The 25,385-nt window shown below is 36.4% G+C and overlaps 1 protein-coding gene across 3 annotated transcripts in view; it reads right to left on the reverse strand.

Annotated features, from left to right (window-relative positions):
- Nucleotides 1-25,385, reverse strand: part of ADGRV1 (adhesion G protein-coupled receptor V1) — a 602,883-nt gene that overhangs the window by 155,592 nt on the left and 421,906 nt on the right. For all 3 annotated transcript variants that reach the window (XM_003822773.3, XM_055112209.1, XM_055112210.1), the window contains one exon: nt 24,026-24,204. In XM_003822773.3, the coding sequence (XP_003822821.2) occupies nt 24,026-24,204 (179 nt within the window). The remainder of the gene's footprint in view (nt 1-24,025; nt 24,205-25,385) is intronic.

A 25,385-nucleotide genomic window follows, 5' to 3' on the forward strand; every position in this document is an offset into this window, starting at 1 on the left:
GTTTGTACTAGCTCTATGAGAACCGATGGTTAAATTTTCAAGAATTTGGTGAACCAGTTATTAAACACAGCCATTATGTAAAATTATACAGGCCAGACATGGTGGCTAACACTTGTAATCCCAGCACTTTCAGTGACCGAGACGGAAGGATATCTTGAGGTCAGGAGTTTGTGACCCACCTCAACAACATGGTTAGACCCCCTCTCTACTAAAAACACAAAAATTAGCCGGGCATGGTGGTACCTGCCTGTAACCTCAGCTACTTGGGAGGCTGAGGCACAAGAATCACTTGAACCTGGGAGGCGGAGGTTGCAGTGAGTTGATATCACGCCACTGCACTCCAGCCTGGGTGACAGAGCGAGACTCTGTCTCAAATAAATAAAAAAATAAATAAAATTATATAGACTTACAATTAAGTAGATTAAAAGCAAAGGTAATAAATACTCAAAACTCATGACTTCTTAATTATTTTGCTACATTTTATTATTATTCACGCATCTACTATATCTGTCTGGTAGAAATGCCCCAGAATAGTGTGTCGTATGCATCTCTTTCCAATTCTGTGGTCAGTGATTCTCCATTGGTAGTTTGGAAGCTACCACGTTGGGAGAATTTAAAACACAGAAATTAACTGATGCTCCAAGTCAGTTGTCTCCTGACCACGGAAGTCAGCTGTTAAACATTTACCAGCACAACACTGTCAGGATAGGTTCCTGGATTACGAAAAAGAATGAGACATCGCCTTTATAAATATTATGACCTAATATTTATTTATGAGAGATAAATATTTGTAAGATATCTTCTAAATGATAAAATAGGGGTTAAAGGCATTAGAAAAGAAGAAAGAGACACAATTAATTTTGCTTTAAGTGTCCTGAGGATGTGTCATAGAATAACATAGAATAATAACCTTTGAACTAGACCTTGAAAGTTGAGTAAAAAATCATTTGGCAGAGATGGGAAATGCTCTTCTAAAAAAAAGCAAAGGGCGAAATAGGAAATAATACTATTAGTAGTATAATTGAATATGTACACAGCAGTGTTTCTCAGATTTTTCCACTTAGAAAAGTGGCAAAGAACGAATGGGTAATTCTGGTGGTCTGAAGTTGCAGCTTTAAAAGGCCCACTGCTAAGATGGAGTTTCTTTGATTTCTTCTGTTTCATCCTAAAAATGCACTGGAGTTTCCCATTATCTTTCTTATGTATTTTCACTTGCAATACGGCTCTGTTCTCTTTTCCATCCCAACCTCTCTGCAAGGTAGGGGGAAGTCTTTCAGTACATCAAAATACTAATACTTAAAGCTATGAGAGAAAAATCAATATTATCAATAAAAACATTTGTATTTCTTATATATGCTCTGTTCTGAGGATATAAGGATTCACCAGTAACCTTTCAAAACGGAGACAGAAATGGGCATCTTTGTCCGTGACCACAAGAGGCAGTAGCAGGATGGAGTAGGACCCAGGGGAGAGAAAAGGAAGTAGGTAGGGAGATCAAAGGAGGAAAAGAATGGAATGAGTCTAAGCACTGAAGGCTACACTATGAGTATATGTTAAAAAACATTTTGTATTAATTATCAGGAGCCAGTAAAGTGTGGTCTTTCTTGTAATGAACCAGAGGTAGACGTACCATGAAGCTAATGAAGCTTAAGTGTCAGGGCCACTCACTTGCATGGCCCCTTCCAGGGTCAGGAGTGGCCCCAGCAATATGTTCAACTGGTCAAGACGTTTTGTTAAGTTTGTAAAACTAAGATATTTTAATTATGATTAGTTAAGGCCACTGTCTTTTCAATCCCAACTTTCCTTCTGGCATAACCGCTCTTGCATTGGGTATATTGGAATGACTGGTAATTTGGGATGTGGTTAAGGGGAAGTTCAGATGAGATTTAATTTTGCTGGAGTGTGTGGGAAATATTCATGTGGCTTGCTGGCACTTCCACTTATCATGAAGTCATTATTGGCAATCACCCACTGTACCACCTCCTGTGGCAACAGTGACAAGGACATGCAGGGTCAGAGGTTATACAACGATATGAAAACGTCCAACTGGGTCCAGATACAGAAGAACACAGAGGAAAAACAAAGTTTAAAATGTACATAGTCAGAAGCTGATCTATGAAAAATGCTTCCAATTATCATACCCGTATTTCTCTTTTTATCAGAAAGATATCTAGTATATTAAATTATAAATGCTTAATATACTTATTTTTAATTTAAAAAATCACATGAAGTAGAATTTATGAGGATTCTGTCTTTGTTGTGAAAAATCTGTAGCAATACTATGAACAGTGAGAACATCTATGAGTATAAGAACAGATTTCAATTGACCGTGTTAGAGGAAGTACTTATCTATCATTCAGGTTTCTCCATAGAACATCTTACTAATTGATACCATGCAAAGAGGTGATCAAAAAGTATACAAAAATTTTGTGAAAAAAATTAGGTATGTCTGACAACTAATAATAAAGTTACGTTATTTCTGGATTTTGTATGTTTGTGGTGTTTGTCAAAATTTTAAGTGCACAATATGTTGTGACTTTTTTCTCTTTACAAATATTCATTTTTGTATCTAATTTTGGATTTGCAATTTTGTACATGTTTCTTATGGTTGGCTCTCCAAATCACAGACATGTCAGTCTCCTTGAAACCTGCATCTGCCCCTGTAAGGCTCTGTACCTGTATTCCCCTTCAGACGTCACAGGGTATAACTTGTGTAGTATAAAAATGACATTTTAACTTATTTACCAGCTGAGCTACTTTAAAAAATCCTAGATATTTAAATAAAATTAAACTTCCAGGAACATGGGCGATGTCTATCCTGTGGCTCTGTGACTCTGGCCACTCTACAAGTATTCTAGTTTGAAAAATATAGACTCAGGGCTTAGCAGGCATGAGTGGCTATGAAAGGCTGGGAAAATGTAGGTTGGGCCAATGAATTAAGGACATTGCATACTGTGTAGAAGAGTTTGGATTTTTTTTCCCCAGGGATTTAAAAATTCCTGAAGGGTTTTAAGCAGATCTGCGTTTTGGAATGAACTTTAGCAATGGTAGAGGCAAAGCATTGGAATGGGGGTAAATGATATAACTGGTTTTGAGGCTATTGCAATAGACTTTGCTCAAGATCATGAGGACTTGAATTAGGCCTGTGAAATAAGAATGGACAGGAGAGAACAGGTTTTAAGTGTTATCGAAAGGATCAATATCCCTGTGACTAACAGGATACAGAAATGGGTGAGAGAGGGCTGCCAAAGATGACTCCAAGTGATCTAGCTTGAGCACCTAGAGGAACAAGACTGTGGATAATAAAGTAGGAGAGTGCAGCATAAGCAGATTTTTCACAACATAAATAGCAGTAGACCAGCCTGGGCAACACAGTGAAACCCTGTCTCTACTAAAATACAAAAAAGAAATTAGCCAGGCATGGTGGCGTGTGCCTGTAGTCCCAGTTACTCGGGAGGCAGAGGCAGAAGAATTGCTTGAATCCAGGAGGCGAGGTTGCAGTGAGCCAAGATTGCGCCACTGCACTTCAAAAAATATATATATATATACATAGCAATAGCAAACAAATTGGATTTGGTGCCTTACAAAGTTATGATACAATTTTAAGATATAATTTTAAAATTCTGTTAAATTTCTTTACATAAGTATCTTACATTGTCTTTTTCTGTTAAAAGAAGGTAATTTTGGTTTACAAGCCATATCTTAGGTGATATTTTAGCAACAAGAAACTTAAATCAGCCAACCAAATAGTTTTTTGAGCATTTACTCCGAAACCAGCATAAAGAAGCTATACAGTTTAACATGAATTCTGAGAAAATATACAAAATATCCACTTAAATTTAGTGTAGGGTTGAATGTGGTGTATTCAACAACAATTTAAAAAATATGTCTGTACTTTAGGTTTATAAAAGAGAACAAAATTATAAAACATTGAGGGAAGAACTTCAGAGTTCATTCAGTTAACTTCCATTCAATGCTTGCCTCTCCCAGTCGATTCTCCAGGCCTCCTTTTTGGGTATGTCAGTTATTCATTTGAAGAAAGCCATGCTGTCTCCCCTAGGACTTCTCACACTTGAGCCCTCCCCCTCGCTTCTATCTGTGACCCTCTCCATGATGGCATATGACATCCTCCTAACCATCATGGCCATTCTCCCCCTGAAGCCCCAGTGTTTTCCAGCATTTCTCTTTAGCTTTAGAATTCACAACAAACGATTAAATCAATACTTAGGTACATTTATTAAAGCAATCACAAAACAACTCAGCTATATCCAGTCTATATTTCACCATTTCATCCTTAAGAAAGTCAGGAGAGTCAAAGTGAAAGATTACAATGTCTATAGCATTCTCCTATGTTGGTATACACCTTGCAAAGGAAATTGGTCTAATAGCATACATAATCTTCTAGTTTATCACCACTTTCTTTCCCTAAGCGTTCCCCAAAAATCAGATGAATAAGATATTTTACGAAATTTTTTTTTTTAGGACTGGGAGGATTCAGAATCTAATTTATAAAACCGATAAATTAGATTTTGAGGATTCATAAGATGGTTGAGATTTATAAATTAGATTTATAAAAATATTTGCTTTTCATTTGTTTTCCATTACCAAACTGTCCTGCATGCTACATTCCTCAAAGTCAGTTCATCAGGTTCTCTCATATTTGAATATTATCATTCATGCAGGAAGAAAATATAATGTTACTTAGAACACCTAGATGCTTTTTCATCAGTTCACTTATCTGATAGTTGGAAGTCTTTTACAGGTAGCCTTCCCCCGTCCCCAAATATTCTATTTGACAGAGAAGACTGAAGCAAAATAAGACTTAAGCTTCTTTCCTTTTTCTAATACTGTAACATCTCCTTATAGTCGACATTTTCTCCAGTGTTGAGTGCATGTTTAATCTGAATGTATACTTTAAATGGCCTCTCTTTTCCTACAGTTACCATTTCATCATTTTTTAGCAAGCCTCACTTCATTTTAGATTTAAGCTTCCCTTTTTCTTACACTGGCTATTCTTTTCCCATTAATGATACTTTCCTACTTTCTTTCATTATACATGTCCTTCTTACATCTGAGTCCACCGGGAAGAATACATGTACCCATACTGATTTTGATGACTGTAAATATTTTTCTTTAAAATTATTCCCAACCATTCCATTTGAACTTAACTTTTGAAACTTTTATTCCTCTGGCACTCTTTCCTTTCAGTACCTCTGTTCATGAAATATCCAATTTTTGTCTGAGTGTTTAAAAATGGATCTTCCTAAATTTTAGTGCGTACACACATTTAATTACGTTCAGGATTTCCCTCCCTGTTTATCAAGGGTTCCACAAGGCAAGATGTTTTCTCCTGGGATCTCGTCATTTCTATTTCTAGAACTGAACAGAATTATGTCAAGTATTTTGCCTCACTGTTTCCTCTACCTTCAGAGAAACTGTCAGATAGTCATATAAAATATCACCAGTGACTGTGTTTTAAGCAGAATAGGATTTCTAGCGTATGTTTGAGAGCAGCTATGGATCTGTGGATAAGTCAGATACACGTGGTTTAATTCTAGCTGTGCTACCTATAATTATTCTGTCCCTGTACCTTATTACACCTTAATTTCCCAAGAAGAAACAAGTTACCTAATGGTTTACCTGGTATTCACTCAATTAAAAGGCGCAGGATTTCTATCCACTAAAAAGCTGGGAAGCTCAAATAATTTCTTTTTGGGACTGAGTACCACCTTTTCTTATGCTAGCAGTCCATCCTTTCAACCAGTCCTAATTACCTTTATATATTGTTTAGAGGCTGCAGCTCACCAATTCCACAGGAGTAGCTGAAGTAAAGGGGACTGTGTTAGAGTGTGGTACCCTGGGAGGTAAGGAAAGATCTATTACACAGGTACAGAGACAAGAAAAACCCCAGGAGTAGAGTCTACTGGGGGGCTGACATTTTCCATATATTTCATTGGTTTTTAAAGTATCAGATAACTAGGCTATGTAGGTAACAGTAGGTAACTACCACATCCATCTTACAGATCTGTAGTAAATGAATACTTACTAGTCACTGTTAATTGGGCTATTAAAATGTACATACATTTAAAATTAGGCTCTATATTTGAAAATGGAGATTCCAAGAAGAAAGTGAACAGAACCAAAGTCATAACTTCATGTATTGGACAACATGAGGCCCCACGGGGATCTCATTCTAGAATGAGTAAATAAATTTAACAGAAAATATCAACTTGGGTACATGAGAAGAAAAAGTGAAAGCCCTCAAATTCAGAAAAAAAAGATAATAATTTTGAAAATTATTAAAGGGGCCAGAAAAAATTTAGAAAATGGCTTGGAAGTCTAAATAGGATCCAAGAAGACAAACCCAAAGGAAAAGAAGCAAAATAAAGCCCAAATAAAGGTTGTCTGAGGGATTTAACAAAAGAGGAAAAGAAATGGGGGAAAATGAAATAACACCTGACATTTGCATTGGAAGCAGTAATAAGCAAAATGACACTGCAAAATCCAAAATCACTTTCATAGCAGACAAGCTGGAGAAGCTGTGACAGATGCATGGGATAAAGTCAAAGAGCTGAAAACTGTTTTTTAAAAACACGATAATTATGAACATGAAAGACAAAGTACTCACAATACTTTGACGTCTCTGATTCCAGAACAATGAAAAAATAGCAAATAGACTGTGTAAGATTGAAAAATTTCATTGAGCAGAACACACCACGTCTGTGGACTTAGGAGCCCACCCAAGATCAGACAAGTTTAAGAAAAAATAGCTACAATTATATATACTCAGCTCAAAGTTTTACATTATAGAAATAAAAATATTAAGATCTATAAGCATTCATGAAGGTGAAGAAAAAATTTACCTAAATGGAAAAATATCAGGCTAATCTCTTTAACACAAAATGCTAGAAAAAAAAAATATCATATTTTCTGAGTTCTGACGTGAATAATATCAAGCAAAAATAATGTTACAATATTTAGTGTCATAGGAAATAAACACAGCTTGCAATTGAATTAGCAACAACTGAGAGAAAAAGACACAAAGAGAAAAGAATTAGAGAAAATATAATGCAAATGTGTGAGATAGAAAGACCAAATAAGTTAATTGATATTCAGGAAAAAAAGAACCCTCCAAAATGAAATGGAATAAAATGGTATTGAAAGATGTAATTGAAGAAAAATGTTCTGAAACATGCAATAAAAGTATACAAAAAGTTGGATAGATTTTACTGCAATTTAAAAACATAAATCACAAAGCGTGGCAAATATTTTCATCGAATACTACAAAGTAATATCTTTCATAGGAACAAAGTTCTCACAAATCAATAACAAAACAAGAAAATGGACAAAAAATACAAACAGTTTATAAGTACAAAATGGCAAATGAATAAATAAGAGTATGCCTAAACTCCCTGGTCTCATTAAAAAAATAGCAACAAAAACAATAACATATTATGACATGTGATGGTTAATTTCATGTGTCAACTTGAAATATGACATAATACTTTTACTGCAGACTTCTTAAAAAATGAAAAATGGCCAGGTGCAGTGTCTCATGCCTATAATCTCAGCACTTTGGGAAGTCATGGTGGGAGGATTCCTCCAGGTCAGCAGTACAAGACCAGCCTGGGTAACACAGTGAGACCTGGTCTCTACAAAAGATAAAAATATTAGCCAGGTATGGTGGTACATGCCTGTAGTCCCAGCTACTAGGGAAGCTGAGGCAGGAGGATCACTTGAGTCCAGGAAGTTGAGGCTGTAGTGAGCCATTACTGCACCACTGCACTCCAGCCTGGGCAACATGAGACCCTGTCTCAAAAATAAAAGAAAAATGGAAACACAAAGGAGAACCTAACTTGACAGATATTTGGTCAAACATTATTCTGGGTGTTTTTTGTAAGAATGGTTTTAGATGAGATTAACATTAAAATTGGTGGACTGAGTGAAGCAGATTGCTCTCCCTACTGTGGGTGGGCCTTATCCAATTAGTTGAAGGCCTGAGGAAAAAAGGCTGATCCTTCCCTGAGTAACAGAGAATTCTTCCTGCCCAATAGCCTTCAAACTGGGCCATCATTTTTTTTTTCCTGCCCTTGTACTCAAATTGAAACATCAGCCCTCCTGGTTTTCCAGCTTGCCAACTCACCCTACAGATCTTGAGCTGGCCTCCATGACAGTGTGAGCCATTCCTTATAATAAATGTCTATAAACACACACACACACACACACACACACACACACACACACACACACACAGATCCTGTAAGCTCTGTTTCTCTGGAGAGTCACCAAAAGTAATGGCAAAAACCACAATTACTTTTGCATCAACCTAATATACAATATTTACTATCAAAATCATACTGCTAATAAAACAATTAAGACTAACTAGCTCTTGCGTTGGGAGACTGGTACCTTCAAAAAATGTTACGATTGTAAATTTTCAACCTTTCTGGAAGACAGTTTGATAATTCCAATATTTCTAAAAATCTTATATCCTTAATCTAGTAATTTCATTTCAAGGGATCTGTGAAGTAGAAATACAACATAGCACACTCACTGCAGATTTTTAAATATTAAAAATGGGGATGGAGAGAATTTTAACATTCAATGCTGAGGAAAGGTAAACATGTTTGATAAATCTATCATGAGACAGACATTGTGAATCCATTAAAAAATGTTGAGGTATACTCAATGCATGGGAAATTCTAATAATATAACATTGAGTGAAATAAGCAGGAGATAAAATTGAGAGATCTCAATTTTCTATTATAAAACAAAAATGTATAAATCTAGACATAAACAGAAACACATCAAGTGTTTATATCTGAATGATGAGGATACCTGATTTTTATTTTTATTGTATATTTTTGCTTTCCATAATTTCTAAAACAAATATTGATTAATTTTATAAGAAAAATATAACATTATTTTCAGAAAAAGAAAGAGTAGGCAGATCCTTGCTTCTGAGAATCTACAAAGTAAATAATACAAACCTCAAATCAATTGTCAGAAAATCCTTTTGAGCCAGGAATGGTTTTTCTTAAATTGTATGAAGTATCCTGTTTGACAAGATGCTTACATTTGCAGGTATTCCCTTTTTCATTAGAGACATCTACAACAGAACTTCCTCTATAAAGAACTGTTTTCTTTCCTGAATAATACACACTTGACCATCTGTGGTTGTACGAGCTTTTTCAGTTTTCCAACTGGAAATCTTTGAAATACTGAAAAAAACTTTGCATTATAGAGCTTCTGACAATAAAAGGTGCCCAATTTTCCATTTTATCACTAAAATTTGTAAAGGGAATAAAAAAGATGAAATGTGATCTCATGAATATCTCTATCATTACAACTCTGCCACCCGCAATTTTACAATTACCTATTTCCTAATGCTCTATTCCGCTTGATATTTCAAATGCCTAAATTCTTAGCACTTTGCATTAAAAAGTAATCATTAATCTTCCTGATTCTGCATCTAGTTAATAAATTAGGATGAATATAGACTGAGACTCTTATGGCAACATATGTTTTCACCGTTTTAACCCTGAGTTAAAGTTAAACATAACTTTAAATGTTCTCAACATGTTAACTGTACTATTATTGTAGATGGAAAATTGAATTAGCATACAAAATATTTAAAATAATTATCTGAAACAATTTGATATCATACAAAAACTCATCTCATATTAAGATGTAAATTTCCTTAAAAATAGATAGGAGAAAGATGTGTTAATAGAGAAATAAAAATTCAGGAGAGACAAAAGCTAATAGCTATAATATAGCCCACCTCACCTCCAAAAGAAAAGAAGGAAACAAGAAAAGAGCAAGAACAAAGCACACTCTCTAAATCATTGAAAAACATGAGCAAGCAATCAGAAAAATTAATGTAGGGAGATGAACAAGTAATCCAAAAAAGAAACAAATGCTGTATAAATCTATGCAAAGATATTCAAACTCACAGGGTTGTATAAGAATTAATGAGAGTATGCACTTAGTAGAGTGTCTGGTACATGATAAATGAAGCTATTAAAACATAACTAATAATTAAATAAATACAAGTTTAAGGTACTATATATGTGTATATTTAGGTGTGTGCAAATCACACTGGCAAACATTAAAAACTTATAATTCCCAGAGTTGGCAAGAATGTTGGGAAACAGGCACTGCCATTATTTGTTGCTTTAGTGTAAACACGTGCATCTTTTTAAGAAAACACTTTGACAATATCTTTTAAAGTAAAAAATTATACATATATCATTGAGTCATTCCACTGCTTGAAATTTTCCCTATAAAAATATTAACATAAATGTACAAAGATACCTATATATGGATATTCATCACAACAATGATATAAAGAAGAACTAGAAATAGTTCAGAAGTCTGTCAAAAAGGTTGATTAAATCAACACAATAGAATATTACAAATTATAATGTAATGGGTATTACATACTGACACAGAAAATGAGTATTACATACCGATACAGGGTATTACATACTGATAAAAAGCAAACTTTTTATTTACTTTTCAGTAAATAAAAAGTAAATTGGAAAGTGCACATGATATTCCATTTTTGTTGTGATTGTGTGTAAAAAAAAATAATGCTTACTTTTTAAGTCACCCAGTCTATGGTATTCTAGTACAGCAGCACTCACCGACCAAGACAGTCTCATAGAAGACTGTAAGCTTTAGAGACATTTTTCTTTCTCATTTATGATGAAAATAAAACAAGCTCCTAACTCAGGTTGGTAGAAGCTTCTGAGTTTCAGAAATATTAAAGAATTTAGTGCTTGCAATCTTTATGTCAAACATGAGTGCAGAAGAAAAGGATGGAAATGATGTAAATAATACTTTCAAAATAGCTGGAGATAGCAAAATGGTAAGCAACTCTTCAGGACTTACAGGGTCAACAATGTTTAACTGGGCTTGTCTGATTGCTTACATGTAATTACTACTTCATATGAGACACACATTCATAGACTTATACATATGGCTCTCACTTATTGTCCCCTCCTCTGTGCCAGGTACTGTACATGCATTTTCCCTAGACGCATCATCTCGCTTAATCCACATCACAATCCTAGGACACAGGTTTTATGATGCCCATTGCACAGATGGAAAACTTCAAGCTCACAGAGGGTAAGTAATTTGCTCAGTGTCACACAACTAGAACATGCCTGAGTCAGTATTTGACTCATCGTCTATCTACCTCCAAAGCCCCTGCTCTTTCCACTGTACTCCAATCAAAGATAATTTTAGAGGCATATCTTAAGATATATTTAGTACAATGAGTTTGTGAAAGTGTAATTTTAGGTCTTTGTATTTCAGTACCTGGGTATTCTAGATATGAAGTTGTGTTAGTCTATTCTCACACTGCTATAAAGAACAACCTGAGACTAGGTAATTTATGAAGAAAAAGGTTTAATTGACTTATAGTTCTACAGGCTGTAAAGGAAACATGGCTGGGGAGGCCTCAGGAAACTTACAATCATGGCAGAAGGTGAAGAGGAAGGAGGCATGTCTTCAATGGCAGGAACAGGAAAAAGAGAGAGCAAAGGGGAAGAAGCTACATACTTGCAAACAACCAGATCTCATGAGAACTCTATCACAAGACAGCACTCTGGGGATAGTGCTAAACCATTAGAAACCACTCCCATAATCCAATCACCTCCCACTAGGCCCCACCTCCAACACTCAGGATCACAATTCAACGTGAGATTTGAGTGGGGATACATAACCAAACTATATCATACTACCACTGTCCCCTCCCAAATCTCATGTCCTCACATTTCAAAACACAATCATATCTTCTCAACAGCCCCCAAATATTAACTCATTTCAGCATTAACTCAAAAGTTCAAGTCCAAAATCTTATCTGAGTCAAGCCAAGTCCCTTCTGCCTATAAGCCTGCAAAATAAAAAACAAGTTAGTTACTTCCAAGATACAATGGGTGTACAGGCATTGGGTAAATGCTCCCATTCCAAAAGGAAAAAATTGGCCAAAACAAAGGGACTACAGGTTCCATGGAAATCCAAAACCCAGCAGGGCAGTCATTAAATCTTAAAGCTCCAAAATAATCTCTTTTGATTCTATGTCTCACATCCAGGCCACACTGACACTAGGCGTGGGCTCCCAAGGCCTTGGTCAGCTCTGACCCTGTGCTCTGCAGGGTACAGCCTCCACAGCTGCTTTCATGGGCTGGCATTGAGTGCCTGCTGCTTTTCCAGGCACATGGTGCAAACTGTCAGTGGATCTACCATTCTGGGGTCTGCAGAACTGTGGCCCTCTCCTCACAGCTCCACTAGGCAGTGTCCCAGTAGGGACTCTGTGTCGGGACTCCAACCCCACATTTCCCCTCTGTACTGCCCTAGTAAAGGTTCTCCATGAGGGTCCTACCCCTGCAGTAGACTTCTGTCTGGACATCCAGGCATTTCTATACATCCTCTGAAATCTAGTTGGAGTCTCCCAGGCTTCAACTCTTGTACTCTGTGCCCCCACAGGCTTAATACCACGTGGAAGTTGCCAAGGATTCTTATGGCTTGCACCCCCTGGAGCAGTGGCCTGAGACATATCTGCGGCCCTTTTTGCCACAGCTGGAGCTGGAAGGGCTGGGATGCAGGGTATCATGTCCTGAGGTTGCACAGAGCAGTGGGGCTCTGAGCCTGGCCCACAAAACTATTTTTCCCTCCCAGGCCTCTGGGCTTGTAATGGGATAGGCTGCTGTGAAGTTTTCTGAAATGGTTGGGAGGCATTTTCCCCATTGTCTTAGCTATTAAGACTCAGCTCCTCTTTACTTATGCAATTTTCTGCAATTGGCTTGAATTTCTACCCTGAAAATGGGTTTTTCTTTTCTACCTCATAGCCAGGCTGCAAATTTTCCAAACTTTTATGCTTTGCTTCCCTTTTAAATATTTCAGGTCATTTCTTTAGGCAAATGAGCATAGGCTTTTAGAAGCAGCCAGGTCATATCTTGAACATTTTGCTGCTTAAAAATTTCTCTTCTGCAAGGTACCCTAAATCATCTCTCTCAATTTCAAAGTTCCAGAGAGCCCTAGAGCGGGGGCACAATGCCACCAGTCTCTTTGCTAAAGCTTAGCAAGAGTGACCTTTACTCCAGTTCTCAGTAAGTTCCTCATCTCCATCTGAGGCCACCTCAGCCTGGACTTCATTGTCTATATCACTATCAGCACTTTGGTCACAATAATTTAACAAGTCTCTAGAAAGTTACAAACTTTCCCTCATCTTCATGTCTTCTGAGCCCTCCAAACTGTTCCAATCTCTGCCTGTTACCCCATTTCAAAGTTGCTTCCACCTTTTCAGGTATCTTCATAACAATGCCCCACTCCAGGTACCAATTTTCTATATTAGTCCATTCTCGCACTCCTATAAAAAACTACCTGAGGCTGGGTAATTTATGAAGAAAATAGATTTAATTAACTCTCAGTTCCACAGGCTGTACAGAAGGCATGGCTGGGGAGACTCTCTAGACTCATATAGCCTTGAAAAATAGCCCGCATTCTGGGTACACTCTGGCACCCATGGGGGAGGAGGTTTGGGGAGCAAAATGAAGCTGGAGCTCTTTCAAAGCTTCAGTCCCAAAGAAAATCCCAACTTGCAAGGCTTTCTGTATTTCACGTATCTCAGAGTTCAGCCAATGCAAAAAATCTATTCCTTGGGTATAGGGTAAGGAGACAGGGAGTTACTTGTTAAAAACAACTAAAAGCAAGTGATTTAACATCATGGCTATCTGAGCCAGTGGATAACAACAATGGAGCAAAAAACCTCAAAAGCTTAAAAGAAAAGCCGGAGCATGAGATATACACATAAGCTTTGGAAAGCTCCAACACATTCCTGGGAATTTAAAATGCCATGTGCATGCTTGAGGCTTTGCTCACGTTCAGGAAAGACCTGAGAAGGCCCTAGACTCTCTCACCACTGGTTGACTTTGAGGGTATATATAATGTGAAGGCTAAGGCAGTTACTAACTTCCTGGTAGAGTGTTGAAGTCATGCCCCAACATGCACATAGAGCCTTCCGGCAAAGACAGGAGACTTCTTCATTACAGGCATTTAAGGAAATCTCTGTTCAATCATTAGCTGACCACTAAATTAATGAAACAGAGATGTCAGTGGCCACGTGTGACAAAGAATATAGATATACAAAATTAAATCTGTAAATTCAGAAAAGTCAATAAACAGCAACTATTACTGTGAACAGAAACAACAAATCCTGAGAGAAAAATTTATGATTTCTAAAATTTCCACATAGAATGTCCAATTTTCAACAAAAATTTACAAAATATGCAAAAAACCAAGAAGGTATGATGTACACACAAGAAAATAATGAATAGAAACTATCCCTCAGGCAACCCAGATCTTAGATTTACTGAACAAATACTTTAAATTAGCTATTTTAATTATGTTCAAAACATAAAAGAAACTATGTCTATATAACTAAATGAGCATATGAGAATGACATCAAATAGAAAATATCAATAAAGAGATAGAAATCATAAAAAAGAACCACATAGAAATTCTTGAATTGAAAAGTACAATAACTAGGCCGGGCATGGCAGCTCATGCCTGTAATCCCAGCACTTTGGGAGGCAGAGGTGGGCAGATCACCTGAGGTCAGGAGTTCGAGATCAGCCTGGCCAACATGGTGAAACCCCATCTCTACTAAAAATATAAAAATTAGCTGGGTGTGGTGGCGGGTGCCTGTAATCCCAGCTACTTGGGAGGCGGAGGCAGGAGAATTGCTCAAACCTGGGAGGCAGAGGTTGTAGTGAGCCAAGACCATGTCATTGCACTCCAGCCCAGCCTGGACGACAAGAGCGAAACTCTGTCTCCAAAAAAAAAAAAAAAAAGAAAAGAAAAGTACAATACCCAAAATGAAGATTTCACTAATGATGCTGAACAATAGATATAACCAGGAAGAAGAAAAAAAAATTGGTAAATGTGAAGACAGGTCAATTGTGGTTACCATGTCTGAGGAACAGAAAAAAAAAATAGAACCAAAAAAATTAACATAGCCTTAGATTTTTGTGGAACAGCATCAAATGTACCAATATATGCATAATAAAAGACTCAGAGGAGAGGAGGAGAAAGGATATTTGATAAAACAATGGCTGAAAACTCCCCAAACTGATTAAAAACATTAATCCACACATCCAAGAAGTTTAACAGACTCCACTCCGAGAGACCCACACCTAGATATATAAACTGTTGAAAGCCAAAGACAACGAGATACTTGAAACCAGCAAGTTAAATCATATGACCCAACAAATTCTACTCCTAGACATATACTCAAGAGAATTGAAAACATATGTTCATATGAAAAAACTTGTACTTTTACACTCTGTGTCATTCTAGCCAAAAATGTGTAAATTCCATCTAATCTTGAAAAAAACATTAGACAAGTTTGGACTTATTCTATAAAATAATTGACCAGTACTCTTCAAAAGTGAAAACCGGCAGAGCATGGTGGCTCACGCCTGTAATGCCAGCACTTTGGGAGGCTGAGGTGGGTGGATCACAAGATCCGGAGTTCGAGACCAGCCTGGCCAATATGGTGAAACCCCGTCTCTACTAATAACACAAGAACTAGCTGTGCATGGTGGTGCATACCTATAGTCCAAGCTACTCGGGAGGCTGAGGCAGGAGAATCACTTGAACCCGGGAGGGGGAGGTTGCAGTGAACCAGGATCACGCCACTGCACTCCAGCCTGGGCGACAGAGCAAGCCTCCGTCAAAAAAAAAAAAAAAAAAAAAAAAAAAGTGAAAACCAAGGAAAGACAGAGAAATTGTCAGATTGAAGACCAAGGACACACAAGCACTAAAGATAATGGGACATAGTGCATTGGATTTCAGAGTAGAAAAAAGACATTGGGGGAAAACTGGTGAAATTTGAACAAGGTTTGCAGTTTAAAGGGTTTTATCATTGTTAATTTCCTAGTTATGATCATTGTGCTATAATTATGTAAGTATGTATGCACACTGGATAAAAGGTATATGTAAATTCTATAATTTTTGCAATTTTTCTATAAGTTTAAAATTCTTAAAAGTAAAAAGAATTGACATAAAACAAGTTTAGAAGAGATCTATCAAAATAGTGAAGAGATGTTGCATGAAAAACTATATAAACCAATCAGAAATGTTTAGCTTGGAAAAAAGAACTTGGAGAAATATTTAAAGGAGTATCATGTGGAAAATATCACATTATTTTGCTTGCTTGCAACGAACCCAGCAATTAGAAATTAAACCAGAATCTAAAAGAGATAGTTTCCTATTCTACACAAAGAAGTCTTGGGAGAAAGTGTGTTCTTTCTCACGGAAGAATTCGAACATAAAGTCAAAGAATGTTTGTCAGCAATGCTGTGAAGGTTACTCAAGAACTACACGGAGATTGGATTAAAAGCTTGATAAAGTTCTTTTTACACCTAGGTTCCACCTTGTGTGCAAAGCGGATCCAGGAACTAAGGGAAGCCAAGAGAGATATAACTCAAAACATTAGTTGGATTTTTCTCAGAGAGACAAAGCAGTAATCAGAAAAGCTAAGGTTGTGGTTTGGAGTGATAATAATGTAAAAATCAAACTAAGAGAACAAGGTATTAGCAGAATAAATTGTATAATTAATCGCCATAAAAAGTCAGATATACTGAGCATGTTTAGAATAAAAATTTGAAGGAGTTAACAAGCCTTTGAATAAGAATCTGAATCATGTTTTAAGGATGTGTGGGAAACTTTATTAAAGCAAGCTAGACATCTTCTAACCCTTAGATTCCATTATCCTAAGAAGACTTCGTGGGGAAGCGTACTTTCAAGATTTTTTAATTTTAAGGTCTGAATAGATAGAAAATGCTAGTCTAAGGTTGCTATTTTTATGTGGATGTACTTGTGTTTCTGTATGCGTGTGCATGTGCACCCACAGGCAGTAATATATCCCTACCTGAGCAAATGCATGAAGAGATCCTGACAACATTCCTTTTCAAAGATGTATGGTGACTTTGTTCACTCCTCAGACAATAAGTAAATGTGCTCTCTAACAAACTTTTTTTTCATGATTCTCTTTTGAAGTAATTTAATGAAAATAAAGACTCTCATATGATATCATATTTCCCATACAGTACAATTACTTCTACTTAGTTCTAATTTAGAATAGAGATTTGTCCTCTATATTAATAACATTTCTTCTAATATAGCTTGCAAAATTAGATTATTTTCAGAGGATTTAGCAAAACTGGTAATTCAGTTCAGAAGCAGGATAATCAGAGTAGGTTATAATAAAGATTTGTTTAGTGTATCTAAAGTAAAACATAATGCTGAAATACTAAAAAACTAGGCTGGACATGATGGCTCATGCCTGTAATCCTAGCACTTTGGGAGGTGGGAAAATTGCATGAGCTCAGGAGTTTGAGACTACCCTGGCCAACGCAGCAAGACCTTGTCTCTACAAATTAAAGACAAAAAACAAAAAAACTAAAAAACAGTAATCAATTTTAAAATTAAGTTATGAAGTTATGCAATTTTTTCATTACAATCAAATTCTAAGCTTAGGCATAAGAGAATTCACTTAAGCCTTTGTATATAGTCATTATTCAATAAATTATTTGCTGATTTTTCTTAAGCTTGAATTCATATGAATTAGTAAGGATGAAACAAAGCAGGCATTTTAGAAGTACAAAACAACCTATCATCTTTATTGTGTCATTTTTACTGTTATTGACATTTATTAATGTGTTGGGGTTGCTTAGAAGTTAGAATATTGAGATCAAAGTAATGTCTTCATTGTCCTCTCACCTCTGTATGGCATGTCTTTGACACTCACTCCAATCACTCTATCAATATTCACATAACTGGGGTTCCAGATAAAAGGCATATTCTCTATGTATGAACATTCCTCAGGACCACATTCCCTTTACTTCCACCCTGGGTCTTGACTCTTTTTATATTCTCTTTTCCCCTCCCTACACTTTGCATGATAAGGTCTCCTTTAGCTTGTTTTCTTTACCTAAAGTAGCCAAGAATCTGTCCCAAGAAAACTAGGTGACTACTTCCAAAGACATTCAATATAAAACTACTCAATAGAGACTACTTCCAGGTACTCTCAATAGAGTTACTTCTGGTAACCAATAGCAATCACTCAGGGGCAGATTTCATTTACTTTTGCCTTTGTTTTAGTTTAAGCACCGTTCAATTATAAGATAGGAAGTTGGAAGCATTTCTAGCACTAATTTCAAAAGCGATGAATATATCCTTTAGGGGTCTCCAAACCCAGGGCCGTGGACTGGTACCTGCCCATGGCCTATTAGGAATAGGGCCGCACAGCAGGAGGTGAGCGGTGGGAGAGCCAGCATTACCGCTTAAGGTCTGCCTCCTGTCAGATCAGTGGAGGCATCAGATTATAATAGGAGTGTGAACCCTATTGTGAACGGTGCATGTGAGGGATCCCAGTTGAGTGCTCCTTATGAGAATCTAACTAATGCCTGATGATCTGAGGTGGAACACTTTCATCCCGAAACCACTTCCCACCCCCAGGCCCCATCCGTGAAAAAACTGTCCTCCACAAAACCGGTCCCTGGTGCCAAAAAGGTTGGGGAATGCTGCTTTAGAAAACTCTGAAAGTGTAGGCACCTCCTCCTATTAACTTTGAGTAGAGTATGATTCCTCATAGATCCATAGCATCATCTAGTTCAGTGACAAAGCAGCAATATTAAGTCTTTATTGGGTTTTCTACTTTATAGAAAAAAGTACAATTTTAAATTTTATAGGTAATTTTGGCTTTTCTCCAAATCAGGTTGTGCAATTTAAATCTAGGTTGAAAAATACATTTGTCCTGGTAAATTAGAATTTGATCTCTTATGTACATATAAGAAAATTTCTTTCTTACAAGATTTGACATGCCTCATGTGGTGTTTAAAATATTGAGACACATCATTTGGTGACCTCTAAATATATTAGATATCTTTACTAATCATATTGTTGTATGAAATCTTCATTGAGCATGTGTATGTTATTGTGTAGAGGAAACATGAAAGTTTTTTCTAAACTCTCATTTGTATAAATTTACATTGGATTGTTAAGGCCTTCCTTCTTCTAGTTTAGATATTTCCACTAAGGGATAAACTTACCGACCCTTTCCATAGAGTCTGTAAGTAATCACTGTTCTCCAGGCTGAATTTCAAGTTACATGGCTGGCATAAACAAATATTTTCAATATAGTATAATTAGTACAATCCTAGGATTTATGAAGGGTTGTGAGTCTACCAAGGCTATATATAAGAGGTAGGGTTTTAATCTGAAAACAGATACTTTACTAAGTTGATATTTAAGTTGATGCTTTGAGGAAAAATAGGGACTTTGTAGGTAGACAAATGAAAGAAAGGGATTTGAGATATAAAAGATATATTCAAAGGTATACAAATAAGCGATCATGGCTGGGCGCAGTGGCTCACGCCTGTAATCCCAGCGCTTTGGGAGGCCGAGGTGGGCGGATCACCAGAGGTCAGGAGTTCGAGACCAGCCTGACCAATATGGAGAAACCCCATCCCTACTAAAAATGCAAAAAATTGGCCAGGTGTGGTGGCATATGCCTGTAATCCCAGCTACTCAGGAGGCTGAGGCAGGAGAATCACTTGAACCCGGGAGGCGGAGGTTGCAGTGAGCTGAGATCACGCCATTGCACTCCAGCCCGGGCAACAAGAGTGAAATTCCATCTCAAAAAAATAAAAAAGAAATAAGAGATCATGGGAAACATCAAGCAATTCAGTTACAAAGGAAAACAAGGGAGGAGAGTGGGAAGAATGATTTTTAAAAAACTGGTTCAGCAGTTTAGTGTCAAACCATGGATGACCTATCAAGCTACAACCTTGAAGGTAACAAAAGGCAACCATTGGGTTTTAAGCATCAGAGTAATACAATCATTTCCATATTTCAGAATTTAATGGATAGATTGTAAAATGAAGAAATTATAGATAGGGGCACAAGTTAGGAGGCAATGCAACATACCAAAGAAGACAGAAGCTGAACCGAAGAGATGGTGATGAAATAAGAGATGATGGTTGAAATGAGAAACTGGATTAGGAAAACAAACATTTAGGAATTAGATTAGAAAATAATTCATGATTATAGAATATTGAGTGTAAGGTGAAAGAAGTAGAAAGTAACTTGGGTTCACAACCTGTGTATGTGGGTGGATAGTGGACATTTCATAGAGAATGTGGGTCAAAGCATTTTAGTATATCAATTTTAAACATACTAAATATGAAATAGTGTGGAGAAATAGGAACACTTTTACACTGTTGGTGGGACTGTAAACTAGTTCAACCATTGTGGAAGTCAGTGTGGCGATTCCTCAGGGATCTAGAACTAGAAATACCATTTGACCCAGCCATCCCATTACTGGGTATATACCCAAACGATTATAAATCATGCTGCTATAAAGACACATGCACACATATGTTTACTGTGGCACTATTCACAATAGCAAAGACTTGGAACCAACCCAAATGTCCAACAATGATAGACTGGATTAAGAAAATGTGGTACATATACACCATGGAATACTATGCAGCCATAAAAAATGATGAGTTCATGTCCTTTGTAGGGACATGGATGAAGCTGGAAACCATCATTCTCAGCAAACTATCCCAAGGACAAAAAACTAAACACCACATGTTCTTACTCATAGGTGGGAACTGAACAATGAGAACACATGGACATAGGAAGGGGAACATCACACACCGGGGCCTGTTGTGGGGTGGGGGGAGGGGGGAGGGATAGCATTAGGAGATATACCTAATTTAAATGACAAGTTAATGGGTGCAGCACGCCAACATGGCACATGTATACATATGTAACAAACCTGCACGTTGTGCACATGTACCCTAAAACTTAAAGTATAATAATAAAAAAAAAGAAATAGCTGTGTGTCACTCTGGTAAAGATATTTATAAGACATTTGAATATATAATATGGGTATGGAGCTCAGAAAAGTGTTTTATAGGCTAGAGACACAACTTCAGGGGTTATCATATAGAAAATGTCAAGCCATAAGAATAGATAACAATGTACAGGGGGAAAAGTAGACCAAAGTCAGCACTTAGGAAACACCAGTATTTAAAGTATTTTCACTGCTTTCCATAAGAAATTTAACCCTAGATTATATAAATTTGGTAAAATTTTGGACTTTGGCTATATTTAATCAGTAACACTTAACCAGGGTATTACTATTTAAAATGCAGACATGCACACTATCTATAAAATCCATCTTAAAATACTGAACTATGTTTAATGAAATAGCTTGTACATGATTTATAATTCCATCTAGAATAATCAGACAAAATAAAATTAAAGCAAAATCAACCAAACAAAACCATTTGTTTGAAGGCACTGTAAAGCTGTTGAGGCAGCCAACATTGACAGGCCAATCTTGTAAAGAAGAGAAGCTTATTGAAATCAGCGCTACATTCAGCATACCACTTTTCCCTCCAGGGTATCTGCCTATTAATACTTGGAGAAGAAAGGGAGACTGAAAATCCAGGACGAGGAAAGATGCTGAGAGTCAGGAAAGCCAGCGAATTATCTGGCAATCTCAAAGAGCTAAGGAGACAAAAATTAGACTTCAGGGCTGGCAGGAAAGAGAACTTGAGAAAACACGTTCCAGAAAGAAGTGAACAAGACACTTGGAGATTTTCCCCTTGAGGCATTTTTAAAAATTCTTAGCTCTTCCATAATGAGCTAAGAATTTTAAAATTCTTCTAGGGAAGAGCCTAGAAGACAAGCAAAATACTATGAAGTAACCACTGCCCAACAGATGGGCCATTAGTTCATACAACCATAAATCTATTATGACCTCTAGAGAAATGGCATGCTTTAAAATGATGATATAAGTATACAATATTTTAGTATAAATAATATATCAGTTTATAACCTTATATTAAAATTGAAGTAAGATATAGAATTTTTACAAGCTAGAATAAATTCGTATGGGAATGACTTAGGAATATTCTTTGTGAATTAAGGAGAAAAGTAACCTGTAATGCAAAGGTTAGACACGCTGATCTAATAATTTTTTTTTTTTTTTTTTTTTTGAGTCAGAGTCTTGTTCTGTAACCCAGGCTGAAATGCAGTGGCGTGATCTTGGCTCACTGCAACTTCCGCCTCCTGGGTTCAAGTGATTCTCCTGCCGCAGCCTCCCGGGTAGCTGAGACTACAGGCATGCGCCACCACGCCTGGCTAATTCTTGTATTTTTAGTAGAGATGGGGTTTCACCAGAATGGTCTCAATCTCCTGACCTTGTGATCAGCCTGTCTCCGCCTCCCAAAGTGCTGGGATTACAGGTGTGAGCTACCACGCCCGGCCTCTGGTCTAACAATTCTTTAAGATTAAAACCAGGTAGAAGTAACTATATTTTACATTTCACTTATTATAATTTAGTTGGTCATAGAGAACATTTACCAAAAGCTTAAGAAGGCAAATACTTTGAGTAAGCTCATTTGGACATTCTTTGATCATAGTTTATTTCTCCCTTTAAAAATCCTTTTAAAAGGATCAAGATAGTTTTTTCTAATTAATATTACATTCATTGGGCCCATTTAGCAAGGCTGGATGGGTATACATGTAATGCTAAAATTAAATAAGTCCTGTCTTGCCAGGGAGCTCATGAAAAGAATGATCTGCTAGCCACCACGGCTTGCTTCGTGGTTACTTTGCATATCACAAAGAATGACGTAGAATTTTCTGAAATTAATCCTGGCAGTCCATGATTTAAATTAATGCAAGGGATAGTAAAATGTAAAAAATCATAATATAATTCTGAAAGATGCCATCGTTCCTTTTTAGAAGATTACAGGAATATAGACTTGTATATGCATAAAATACATTATAATATTATAAAATAATCAGTATTAGGGAGTCTTTTGAATTTCAATAAAAAGACAGAATTATAAAAATACATAGTATATTAGTGTGTGTATTGTGTTTGCATGTTTGTGTACGTTTGTGTGTTTAGGTGTGTTTTACATAGCTAGCCTCCTTTATCTGAATGTGGTATGGGGTATGTGTCTGTGATTGCCTATGTGTGAAATACATTTGTATACATCAATAACAAGTATTTATTAAGTATATAATTGATCATAGGCAATAATTCTATTAAAATGACTGCTGATATAGTACTTTAACTTTCAATATTTTTCATGTCTACTAGCTAATTTTATCTTCATAATAACCTGTGAGATAATTAAGTAATACTGTCTTCAAAAGACTGTGAATAGGCTATTTTTTCTTATTTAGAATTTTACTTTTTCTCTTCCTTATACCAAGAGTTGGTTGAGCTTTATTATTGCAAAGTGTTTTTCCACCCCCTACATGTGGAGCTATTAAGAAGGGCTCAGTGGTCCTCAAAGCTACAAGATACCAGATTTAGGATTAAGTCACATATATATATATGCATAATATACATATATTATGCATATATATATGCATATGTACATAAAAAAGTGTTAAGATTTCAAGATTAAAAGGGTATTTTAACAAGAATATCTAAGACCAAGGTGATCTTGTCTTGTTCCTATGCACTTCTTCAGACACTCTCCATTCACTGTGATGCAGTCATTCAGTATTCGGGGATCTTATGGGTGATGGTGGCTGCCATCCCCCGCCCTCACCAAAAACACACTGCTTAGAGAATGTGCCACACTCCAACTGTTTTCACAAATTCTTTATCAAAAATTTCATAGTGCCCTGATTTTGCTAAATATTAGTTTGCTTCAATCTAATAAACTAAATGCTAAGGTACAAATTACCATGAACTGTTTGATACACCAACTCACTTGAGAAAACTGCATCTACCAAAGAAACTTGTGAGGCCACAGTTTCCTATTTAAAAGAGTAATTAGAGTAAGCAGAGCTTCAGACACTGTGGCAGAAAAGCAAAGATCTTCCTGGTACTTATTCAATCACAGCTCTTATGGCAACGAAATCTGCTTAGGTACATGAAAGCTAGGGCAATGTGTTGCCTGGGTGTACTTACAGGTCACCATGAATGAGTCCATAGATCTGTGACATGCTCTGATGATAGATTCCTTTCAAAATAACTATGAGGAGAATCACCACAAAAGCTGGTAGTCCCCAACTCAGAAGGAAAAACAGCAGATATCGCCTCTCTGTGTGCTCATCATTCATCACCAGCACGTACCAGAAATTCACAGACTAAGGAAGAAAACAACATAAAATGAACAGGCTCTTCTTTAATGGCACAGAACACAAACTCAACTGGCTTAGGCAATGTTACCGACCAACAAAAGGCCAGGATCTACTTAATAATTAGTTTTGATTTTTTTAAGTTAGTTCATACATTCATTCTTTCATAAGAATTTCATTCTTATCCAAGAAATTCAGGATACCTCAAAATTCTGGAAACACAGGGAAATATTTAGTTGATTTGCTGTATTTTTATTTGCCTTAATTTGCTCTGATTTACTCTCAGTTACAATCTTCTATGACTGTTTTGTAAATGTGTCTTTGAAGAAACATACTCTGATATGCAAACCTACTTCCCACATTAACTTCCAGGTGATAATGAAATAAAAAGCCCTATATTTTCAAGCTTTTTGACAATTTTTATTTATTGAGGGCCTATCATATGGCAGGGCCAGATACTGTTCCAGTGGGGAAATAACGTTGAAGACAACCTTGATCTCAGTGTCCAGTGGAAGTTGCAGACAAATAAACAGAAAATGATCGCACAGAGAGAAAGTACTATAGTGGGGTTCATTTTGTGGTCCATGTTTCCCAATTTATACTCTCTCCCTTTTGTTCATTCACATGACAAATATTTATTGCTTACTAAATTTCACAGACCAGTGTAGGTGCTGGGGATACAGCAGTGAAAGAGATGGGGTGGTATTTACTTTCTTGAACCTTAGTTTCCAAATAAGTGGGACACAAATAATTAAGGGCAATATTTCTTTTATATTATATTTACATCACATCTTATATCTGTTATTTCCTACTGAGATAAAACATATAAATGGGACAAGTGTGTAGAGTGAAGGGGGATGAGGGGACACATTAAATAAATAAGAGTAAGAAAACTGAGGCCTATAAATGTTATGTTGGCTCCAAATCCCACACCTAACTTGGATCTAAGTCTTCTAGTGTCTTCTTTCCATAAGGAATGCTCATATTTAATTATCATTTAGTACAGTAACAATATTGAATGCCATGCCATACATATTTCAAACAGTAATACCTATTGCCTGGATTAATCCTCCTTCTCAATTTTGTATGGTAGAAAGAGTGTGAGTATGAATGAATTATATATTATGTCTATATTATTATATGTCTATATAATTCATTCATACTCATTAATGTTATACTTTAAGTGGATA

The sequence above is a fragment of the Pan paniscus genome, chromosome 4 (genome assembly GCF_029289425.2).
Source record: "Pan paniscus chromosome 4, NHGRI_mPanPan1-v2.0_pri, whole genome shotgun sequence".
NCBI lineage: Eukaryota > Metazoa > Chordata > Mammalia > Primates > Hominidae > Pan > Pan paniscus.